Consider the following 11,367-nt stretch of genomic DNA (forward strand, 5'->3'; position numbering starts at 1 on the left):
TTGCCAGGATGGCAGATTTAACTGATATATCAAAAACAGATGCACATTTTGAACAAACTGAGTGGAACTGGGGTTCATTCTTTCATTAATTCCCCATTACACTCAGAAATTCAGACTACAAACTTTTAACTTACATCTTCAAGTCTCGTCTCCAAACAGGGATTTTAGATCTAATTGCAGATACACAGTCAGGATTCTTAAAGGGAAGATAAATCCAAAATAATATTAGATTGGTAATGGACATAATTGAATATAGAAACCAAATAGAAGATCATGGTTTCCTTCTCTTTCTAGACTTCTACAAAGCGTTTGACTCCGTGGAGCATCCATTTATTCTTTCGACTCTCAAACACTTTGGTTTCGGAGTCAAGTTTCGAGAAATTATCAGTGGACTGTATTGAGATATTAGCAGTTGCGTCCTACTGCCCAGTGGCACCACCCCAAGCTTCAAGGTTAACGTGGGTATTCCTCAGGGCTGCCCCATCTCACCATACCTGTTCATCTTAGCCATAGAAATGCTAGCTATCTATATTAAGAATTGTAATGATATTAAAAAACTTAATGTACATGGCACAGAAATAATAATCAGCCAACTAGAAGATGACACAACAATATTCCTGAAAGATAGACATCAAATTTATACAAATACAAAGCCTCAGGCCTAACATTAAACCTTAAAAAGTGTGAACTGCTGGTTGTACATGAGACGCCACTGAAAGACATCTGTAATATCCCTATTAAATCTGAAATTAAATACCTGGGGATCCACTAATCCAGAGACCAAAAACAAAGCCAACTTCTGAATGAAGAAAACAAAATAAAAGAATGCAAGTCACGATTAAACTTATGGATACAGAGGGATTTATCAACAACTAACTAAGATGGAATACTTATCTAGATGTATCTACCCAGCCTATTCAAATGCCATTCCAAACAGATTAATTAAATCTATTAACCAAATCAACCGAAATTTCATTTGGAGAAACAGACCACATTATATGAAGAAAAGCAGTTTGGTTAAAAATGCAAAGGAAGGAGGTTATTGATTTTGACTGCCTAAATGGGACCATAAAAATAAAGTGGTTAAAATCTTGGATCAAACACAGCAACTCTTTTTGGTTTTGTTCAAACCTTGCTTTTTGGACCTTGTTCAAGAAAATTGGAGGATTGGAATTTCATCTGAGAGCAGACTTTAATGTAGACAAATTGCCAATAACACTGTCAGAGTTTCACAAACAAATCCTTTTGTACTGGAAAAGGTTATATGTTATAGACTGATAAAAAACTGCAGATTTTTTTTTACTTTAGTAGTGGGAGCATGGTGTGCTCTGTCATAGAGGCAGCATAGGATCTAATGCCTGGGAGTTATGGAAACATCTTCAGTAATCCTTCATCAGGTGATCCATAGTAATAATCAGCCCATAATGAAGAGGGACACCTGTAGTGGAAGCAGGAGAGACATCCAGGCAGAAGCAGCGCTCCACACAACCTTCTCTGATATTCTCAGCTCTTTGGTAAGTGATGCTTTGCACTCAGTCAACTTGAAATCCATGTGAACCACTAAATTGATGGGAGATTTTTAATTGCAGTCCTGAAATGTTAAAACTTCAGTCACACAGCTGCTATAAATAGGCAGTGATTTACTGGAAATCAGTAATTATCATCCCTATCTATTTTTTTTCCACGTTAACATGCTGAAACACATCCAGATTAATTGTAGGGCTCCGCTGTTATGACTTTTTATTCAAATGCAAATCAGCCTGTGAATCATCCCGGCTGAGCTGCACCATAAATACACTCGCTGACCGCCCAGTTCTCTTCGCAGGGGCCCCGCAGAGGCGATCCTGCTGCAGCGGGGGTAGAGGAGGAGGAGACCCGGGAAAGAAAATAAAAAGTTTGGATTCTCCTGGAGAACAAGAGTTTTGACTCGTATGATGTCTGTTGTGGGCGCACAGCCTTTCATCAAACCAATGCAGACCTCTCCTTCAGTTTCGCCCGGCATCCAGCGGAGACACACGCTCCCAGCCAGCGAGGTGCGGCCCCTCAACACGCAGGACGCCATCAGCGTGTTTGAGATCGAGAGGGAGGGTAAGTCAGCCAACTCATAAGGAGGGCCACAATGAATTCATCAATTAGATATCTGGTGACTTATAATTCTGCATTAGGAACAATCAAATAAACAAACAAATAAATAATAATCTCAAAACACTTTAAATGAGTCAATAATTTATTTAAAAGACCAAAAATAATCAAAACCACTAGTTACCTGAATAATGTGCAACTTTTTGCAAGCATTTTTTATTTAATATACATATTTCAGTGACAGACCTGAAAACTATAATGCAACCGTTTTTGGCATTTAGTTAATCATATTTAGTTACTTTAATATAATTGTTTCATGTTAGCAGGGTATGACATAGAACAATTGTTGCCTTAACTAAATATGATTGAATAAATGCAAAAAAAAAGTGCATAATTTTTTTCACTGGCACTTTAAATAGACCCTAACCATGCAGTGTTTTCAATGCCACTGACTTCAGAAAGGATTAATGAAATATGCATTGAAATAATATTAATTTATACCTATAATAAATTAATTGAACATTGAAATCAAGTTTATGGGTTAGGAGTATTTTTATTAAGTAAAAATCACATAGATATGAATAATACAGTCATTGCATTTTTACATTTTTATAACAATTTTATAACAATATATATCGAAAGATTCAACTTCAGTCCTTGGGTTTGGTGTTTTGTTTCTGAGCACCTGATTTTCATTAATGGCTAATTAACAAGCTTTTTCTAAACTGCAATCATATAATACAGATGTGAATTCTGACATCTTTGGCCCTCCGTAGGATAGGAATCATAGGAGTGTTGTAAAATCCATTGTTATTTGCAGAGAATGATATTAATTTGCAGAATTTATAGCAGCTTAAAGTGTGATTGTGTCTCAGGTTTATGTTTGCATTATGGAAATGTTGCATTTCCCCTATCCTGTGTGTTTGTTCCAGCTTTTATCTCAGTGTCAGGAGAGTGCCCCCTTCACCTGGATGAGGTGCGTCATTTCCTCACGTTGTGTCCAGAGTTCTCCATGGGCTGGTTCGAGGAGGGCCGGTTGGTGGCGTTCATCATCGGGTCTCTGTGGGACCAGGACCGGCTCACCTCGGTAAAATATTAAGCCGGTTGTGATTTTAGATATGTATTATATGGCTCACCACCCAGGGCAGCAAAATCATAGTCAGGGGGGACAACAGAAGAACAAAGAGTGAAAAAGGAGTGACTCCATTTTGCCACTTAAATACATATTCTAGTGCATATTTGCAGTTATGTTCTGCATATCTTGCACCGTTAAAGGAGGAGGGGTCCATCAAGGATTTCAATCCAGATCTGCATCTTTCTCCATTTTATCAAAGCCAACGCGGTAAAAACTGAAACTAAAATAATTTAGAATATTTCTTTTCCTTTCAGGATGCACTGACCCTCCATAAGCCCTGTGGCTCCACCGTCCACATCCACGTCCTGGCGGTCCACCGCACCTTCAGGCAACAGGGCAAAGGCCCCATTCTGATGTGGCGCTACCTGCAATACCTGCGCTGCCTGCCCAACGTGCGCCGAGCCGTGCTGATGTGCGAGGACTTCCTCATCCCCTTCTACCGCAAGTCAGGCTTCAAGGTCCTGGGCCGCTGCGCCATCACCGTTGCCAACCTCACCTTCACTGAGATGTGGTACCCGATCAGCGGCCATGCGTACATGCGGCGTAACAGCGAGGCGATCCGCTTTCCTCAGATTCCCCTGACATTGCCGCTGGCAAATACCGATGAGCAAGTTGATATATGACTCTTTTTGTTTTCTTTGTGGTGTTTTTTTTTTTCTTTTTTTACTGGAATCAGGCACTTTCACACAAAGCCGCTCAAATGCTGTATGGGGCCCTGGGCAGAATTTTATTTGGGGTCTACCTCTTTGTCTTATAACAATATGTAGCAAACTAAAATCATCTTAGATTATATTGATCAGTCTGAGGTGCTGATTAGTTTTGTTTTAATAGAGCTCTGTACACTACACTATGGTAATACTGGGACATTTTACTATATTCTTAAAAAATATATATATATATATATATATATAAATATATATATATATATATATATATATATATATATATATATATATATATATATATATATATATATATATAAATATATATATATATATATATATATATATATATATATATATATATATATATATATATATATATATATATATATATATATATATATATATATATTTTAAGAAGCCAAAAGTAAAGAATCTTTTCATCTGACTCTGAATTATAAGACAGATATTTAATCTAAGAGGGAAAGGTTAAAGATGTAGATCCATTAGGACCACCTTTGTTATTAATCTCCTTTTTTTAGCACAGAAAGCAACCAGAACAAAGAGCACGGCGCCTTACTTAAGGTCCAACAGTTTGCACTGCCCAGGTCTATATGACTGTGCAACACCAGCTCCCAGCCTGTTTTTAATGTAATTTTTTTTTTTTGCTTAAACTTTAACTTTATCCAAACAGAGAGACTGCTGATTAAAAAAAAAAAACAGAAGAAAAAAAAAAACAACAAAAACAAAATTGCTTTTCTATCAGAATGGGGTCATTCAGATGTGCTGCCGGTACTTGAATGCCTGCTTGGTGGCAAATTTGGAAAATAAGAGAACAGGATGTCTAATAAGTAGGATAATACAACTTGATTAACTTATTTGGGTCAGCTGTGCAAGCTGTGCTGGACTGATCTGCATCTGAAAAAATTAAATACATAAATAAGTCTTACTAAAGTGACCCCCCTAAAAAGGAGTTTATGCATTATTTAATTTATTTATTCATTTATTTATTTAATGTATTTAATTTTCCATCCAAAAGCCAAATCAGCTCTGGCCCCCTTCTGGCAGCCCCTTTAAAACCCCTCTAGCAGCGCCCCTGATTGCTGCATTAACAACCAGCCTATTTAGAAACATACATTTCAAACCACTATGATTTAACTCAACATGTGTATAACTGGTGCTCATGTTTTGTGTGCAAACAGCAGTTGCAAAGTTCAGCCACACTTTACCAGAGTTTCGAGTAAAAAAGAAGAAAAAAGGAGGTAAAATGAACCATCGTTCCCTGTAGAGTCTTTTAAGGTTTATTGCACATGTGATACTTTGATTTGTTGGATATTTTTTCAGGTTTTTAACTGAAACCCATCAAACTGAAATTGTGTGGATTACTTTACAATGTACATAATAAATAGAGAATATATACTAGCCCATTATAATGCTGTTATTTGTTATCATGTAGTTAAGATAAAGTGTTGCATTGAACTGTGTCTATAGTCGGCGTAACACACAGCAGTTGTAAGCTGTTTCCTGCTTAACGACTTCCAGGCCTTCCTACACTATGAACTGACGTCATAGCCACTCAATAACAGCTCCTCCATCTCCTGCTGCTCAACTATGGAGGCTTTATCTGTTGTAAACGTCTGGGGATTTAGAGCCACTCATCCGTCAGCCTGTAGTGACCCGACATAAACCTTCATATACACAGCAAATTCGAATAAAATCGACTGTTGGGTGTTTAGAAAGCATCAGAAAGCAAAAATATTTGGTTTTAATTTATGTTGGAAATCAAATGTCAAAAAAACAATGTTTAATAACTGTTATCCTGAGTTGACTTTTTTGACTCCTTTTATTCTGACCTAAATAAAGTTTTGCAAATGTTGCCACTTGGTAAATATGGAGTCAAGAACTACTGGTGAATTGGAGAGCTTGTGGAGCTGTCTGGGTTTTCAGCACAACTTTGGCTTCAGCTGCATCTCTACGCTGCCTTCAGGTGAAACAGTGTGGAGCTTTAATCCGTGACACCGTCTCAGACTCACGTCTTAATCCAATAACATGCACGGCTGAGCGCTCCGCTTCTACTGAAGGACAAACTGGGAACTCAGTGGACTCCTTTAAGACCTCTGGTTAAGTAAACAAAGGCTGTTTTTTATTTTGTTTTAATTATAACCTTTATTCTAATTACGCTGCAGATCAAAATTAAAGCCTTTAAAGAGATATGCAGATTTTATTTTTATTTTTCAAACAAGCTCCCCTGCTTATTACCTAAAAGAAACTCATAGTGCATGTTTGTTATTTGGGCCTTAGATCAGGTAGGCATTTCCAACAAATCCAAAGTACTTTTTGCACCAAACCTTTGTTTACCTTTGCTAAATTTTCCCAACTTCCCCATAGTTTAGCTGTGAAATGAAGTGACACTAATCCATGATTTTTAGATCTATTACCAAAAATGCATGAATGGTTTTACCTGCTTATCTATTCACCCCTTTACTCTATAAACACCAAACAGGCCACAGATTAAGCTTTATCTATCCAACTCCAATCAGTATCTTTGTCCCTGATGATCCCACAGCATCATGCTGCCACCACTATGTTTCACCACATGGGCTAATGTTTCATGATTCTTTATGTTTGATGTTAACCAAAGAATTAAATTTGGCTCCATCTGACCAAAGCACCTTTTCCAACACGTTTTTTGCCTCTGAAGTGGCTTTGAAGGAACTAAAAATATAACTTCTAATGGCTTTCTTTCAACAATAGCTTTTTATTTCCTTCACTTTTCTGTAAATACCAGGTTCATATGCGCTGGCTTGGGTTCTCATTTGAGTTTCAGTTCTTGCTTGATTTTTATGATCTGGTTTCTTTTGCATGCTTTGTTACATTTACTTCCTGTTTTCTTTGCAACACGTTGTTAGTTTGGTCTCGTCCTTCTTATCACTCTTATATTTTTTTAGCTCTGTTTAGTGATTATTAAGCTGTACATTCATTACAGGGTCTCCTTTAATCCCTTATTGCTTTTCCAAATTCAGGTGTTCTTTCTCTAGTCCTGTACATTGCCTATTCCAGAGTCACAAACCGTCTGTATTTATATCCATGGGTTTCTCTCAGCCACGATCTGATTCTCCTGTTTGCTGACTTCCTGAGTTTCCCATTCCTATTTTGCTCTATGTGCTATTCCCATCTTTTCTGTTTGGATTGCTGGCAGATTAAGTTTCACATTTTTACACCTGCTTTAAAATAAAAAATTCCTTCTTACTGTGATCCTGCCAGCCACGCGTCTGCATTTGGGTCTTCTACCCAATCCTACTGACAAACAGGAACCCGTTCTCTAATAAATCTCTAAGGCTTTAACCAAACAGCACAGTTTTACTAAGATTTATTCACACTGGTTAGTAGACCAATTGTATGAGATATATTAATTAGGATAATCAGAGTAAAGGGGTGTTAACACAGATGTAAACAGAAGCAATCCATCATTTATCTTCTTTATTATCAAATTTATAGTCTAGCTTATGTTAGATTAACAGCTAAAGTCCAAATAAGTCCATTAAATCAAAGTTGTCGTAAAGCATCAGTAGCAATATTGGCTCTATTTCTTTGGATAATTGACATAGTTACCTTAATTGCAGAGCTTTTGAGCATTAAAGGCCTGTTCTGGTAATCCAATGGAATATCAACAGGATTAAGTCTAATATGTAGTATATTAATATATAAGCCAATATATAATATAGAGTAATATTTAAGATATAAGCCAATCAGAGGCACTGGTTTTCTGCTTTTGAACTGATTTTCCTCCTGGATTTTCTGCATAAGAACAAAATTCAGGGTTTCCATCAATTACAGCATGAAATCCAGGTTCTGAAGTTGCAGCCCTCCATACCATCATAATAGCACCATCATGTTTGACTGTCTATACGGCGCTGTGTTAGTTTTATACCAGAAGTTATTCATGAACCCCTTCCATATAATCCCACTTTTATATCGCCTTTCTATAGAGTACTTTTCCCTGTTTAGGTTCAAAAAGTTGTTTTTTTAGATAATTTTTCAGCACTGATTTATCATTTTTTCCCAGTTTCCCAGTTTATTGTTTTAATGAATAGGGGATTATGGGGATGGTTGCAACACTTTTTTTCTTTTTCTCCCACCTACTTTCAAACGATTGGGCCATCACCAACCATTTATTTATATGTTAAATGTACATCTGTCTACTAACTGTCAATACCATTTAAATATGATGACATGGGACAGGTTTTTCACACATTTCGTTAAAAAAAGAGTCAACTGTTGCAACCAATCCCATTCCTGGCAACACCTCTTAGGGACAGTTGCAGCATCTCATGAATCCATTCAATTTTACAAATCAGCTTTTGTTTTTTGTGTTTTTGCCTCATGACCGTTGAAGAGGTTAAAAAGCTCATCTGGTCAGATCCAAACTCTGATGCTCCTGCTTGGATTCTACATTACAGAAGACAGCTTGAGGGAAAGACAAAGGACCAGGCCTCTGAAGGAAAGAAGAAAGAAAGAGAAAAAGTTATGTCCATCCAGGGAACAAGGATGTTATCATTTTCAGGGTTGGTATAGGAATACAAACCTTATGCGATTAGATTAAGATTCAAGTAAAGATTCAGGAACATGTATGGTTCATGATGTATGGAAAGAAGGAGAAATGGCCAGTACAGCCAGGGGAAGAACGTTATATTTTTTATTTTTTTTTTGTTTTTAAGGGATTTCTTTTTGTTTTTTACAGCACAAGTGGCTCGTTTTTTCGACAGTAGGTTGACAGGAAAGGTGGTATGAGAGAAGGGGAGAGACAAGCAGCAAAGGACCACAGGTCTGATTCAAATCCAGGTCGGCCGAGTCGAGGACTTAGGTACATGGGTCGTGTGCACTAACCACTGCACCACCTGCACGCTTCAGGGGGGACAAAGCTTTATAATTTTCAGGGTAAGAATAGGAATACTTCACCATAGGAAGATTTAGAAGTGATGCTTCAAAGATGTTCTGGAGAATTTGCTAATAAAATTAGAAAATATATAAAACATATATATACAAAATATATGTAAATATTTTAAATTTATACACAATTATATATATATATATATATATATATATATATATATATATATATATATATATATATATATATATATATATATATATATATAATATGTATTTAAAATACTTATATACTTTAGCATTCATGGTCAGTGCATTGTCTGAGTCGATCCGATCCGCTTTTGTCACTCGCTTAGTCACATTTAACTACTTTAACACAATGGTTTTATGTAATACCCTGCTAACATGAAACAACTGTATTAAAGAAACTTAATATGATTAAATAAATGCCAAAAATGTTTTTTTTTTTTTTTTTTTATTGTACCATCAGCTCATTTGTGCATGTGGAAGCAGATATTCATCCAGGTTGCCATACATTATGTAATTTATGACTTTCCTGACACAATATGATGCTTTTTAAATTTTCTCATTAAAATGATTAAACATGTTTTTTTTTTCTTTTTTTTAGTTCTTTCTTTCTTTAGATTATGCACTATACTCCATATGGTTAACACAAAAGGAAAATATAAAACTCAAAAAGACTAGATTTATGTTTAAATCAAAAGCCAAAAAAGCTAGCTCCCGGAAGTAGTCCGTACAGGTCAGTAATTTTAAAGTAATTTTCCTGGTACTGAAACCTTTCCTGTGAATGTTCACTGTTCTTCGCTGGAGCTTGAAAGCCTTAGATTGTCTTCAACACCTAAACCTGACTGATAGAAAGGAGGTAATTTATTGATTTTTCAAATCTTTCAGTAATCAGGCTTGTGATATTCAGCTAGGCTTTCGAAAAGGTATAATGAACTCGGTTAGTTCATAACATAAAGAGTTGGATCACTTTTTGACATTGAGTCAGGTTTGCTTGACAAATTAACATATTCAACGGCATGTTGCATCTACTTTGATTAGAGAGAAAAATATGTGGCGCCATTTATAAAGTTAAGAAGTCAAAAATTAGGAGCAATATTTATGGTTATTTAGCGGGTTTTAAGATAAAAATAAGGGGGTTATTTTTTTTCCCCAAGTAATTTTTTCACTTTGTCATTCATTAACTTATAAAAATTGTACTTTGTTAAATAAATATTTAGTTTATGGATGAGATTATGGATGTTTAGTTTTCTTATTAAATATCTAGTTTGCAAATTAAATAATTAGTTTGTTAAATGCATATTTAGCTCCAAACTAAATATTTAGTTTGTTAGTATATAGAGACTTCCAGGCTTTTACTTTGGTAGTTCACTTCCGCTTTTCGGGAAGGGAATTTGCATATTCGCTAAATATTTAGCTCGCAGCCTCGCACCAAGCTGGTGAAATATTCAACGGGCTTGGTGCTAGCTGAATATTTAATTTCTTAATAATAAGTACACAACTAAGTGTTTAGTTTGGAGCTAAATATTTATTTAAAAAACTAAATATTTCATTTGCAAACTAAATATTTAGTTTGGAGCTAAATATTTATTTAACAAACTATGTATTTAAATTTCCTACAAAATATTTTGCTCCAAACTAAACATTTATTTAACAAAGTAAATGAATGAATGACAGTGAAAAAAATGACTTTTTTTCTTTAAAAACATTCTAAATAATCATAAATATTGCTTCTTATTTTTGACTGCTTAACGTTACAAACATCACCCCATAGAAAAAGTCAAAACAAGATATATTCTGTGAAAACTTTTAGATGTACTGACCATTTCTGATAGCAGCAGCAAATAGACTTCATGTAATTTTTAACAGTTTGATTTTTTTATGCTAATTTACATCAGATATAGAACTCTTTACATATAGGACATACTACACTGATGTATATTTAAATAAGAATAATCTAGAGTAGGTTTTACCCAATTACACCACTTTCAATAACAGCAGATCTGGTGTTGGCCCAATTATTGCTACTGGAGCTATCGTCACCATCCTTTGTGTGATTGATGGAGAGCAAAATGCAATTGCTCACTTTTTGTTCCATTAGCTAGGCATTTGAATCAAAACAAAAGTAATCAAGCAAACAGAAACCAAACAGAGCATTCAGTTATTATCTGCATCAGTCTGGCAACGATTCCACATAAGCAAATAATTTGTACATCTGTGTGGCGTGCAGAACGCTGTAGCACTCTAGGCCATTCATCCATCATTTTACTATCATCAATGTGCATCTGTTTGTAAAATCAGAAAGAGGAATATAAAAATATTAACTTTTATTGTGTTTCTACTTTGCTGTAATAAAAAAAATATGAGAGACACAAATACAAAATAAAAAACGTCACATGCCAAGCTGTGCCATTATTTGAGATAAAGCCACAGCTACCTCTTTCCCTTCACAGTAGGGCTCACTTCAGCCTCCAGACAGGCTCATGGACAATAATCCTACAAAGTCCTTGCAGTCATCGGGTAATCTAGCAGACAGACACACCAGCCGCAGTAACTATGGACCTTCTCTGAGGG

The 11,367-nt window shown here is 35.7% G+C and overlaps 1 protein-coding gene across 1 annotated transcript; it reads left to right on the plus strand.

Moving 5' to 3' along the window:
• The first annotated feature begins 1,431 nt into the window (after positions 1-1,431).
• On the plus strand, positions 1,432-4,097 carry LOC119797287 (serotonin N-acetyltransferase-like). Its single transcript, XM_038306304.1, has 4 exons — positions 1,432-1,514; positions 1,826-2,088; positions 3,015-3,169; positions 3,472-4,097. Exons 2-4 carry the CDS (start codon positions 1,932-1,934, stop codon positions 3,838-3,840), a joined length of 681 nt encoding a protein of 226 aa, XP_038162232.1. The 5' UTR covers positions 1,432-1,514; positions 1,826-1,931; the 3' UTR covers positions 3,841-4,097.
• Positions 4,098-11,367: the final 7,270 nt, after the last annotated feature.

This window comes from Cyprinodon tularosa, unplaced genomic scaffold (genome assembly GCF_016077235.1).
Source record: "Cyprinodon tularosa strain WSP-4 unplaced genomic scaffold, ASM1607723v1 ctg579, whole genome shotgun sequence".
NCBI classification, from domain to species: Eukaryota; Metazoa; Chordata; class Actinopteri; order Cyprinodontiformes; family Cyprinodontidae; genus Cyprinodon; species Cyprinodon tularosa.

Excerpts from the sequence above, each read along its gene's own strand:
- LOC119797287 (XM_038306304.1), top strand. The coding sequence starts at position 1,932 with ATGATGTCTGTTGTGGGCGCACAGCCTTTCATCAAACCAATGCAGACC. Across the intron at positions 2,089-3,014 it reads GTTTGAGATCGAGAGGGAGG|CTTTTATCTCAGTGTCAGGA; the intron begins GTAAGTCAGCCA and ends TGTTTGTTCCAG. Across the intron at positions 3,170-3,471 it reads ACCAGGACCGGCTCACCTCG|GATGCACTGACCCTCCATAA; the intron begins GTAAAATATTAA and ends TTTTCCTTTCAG.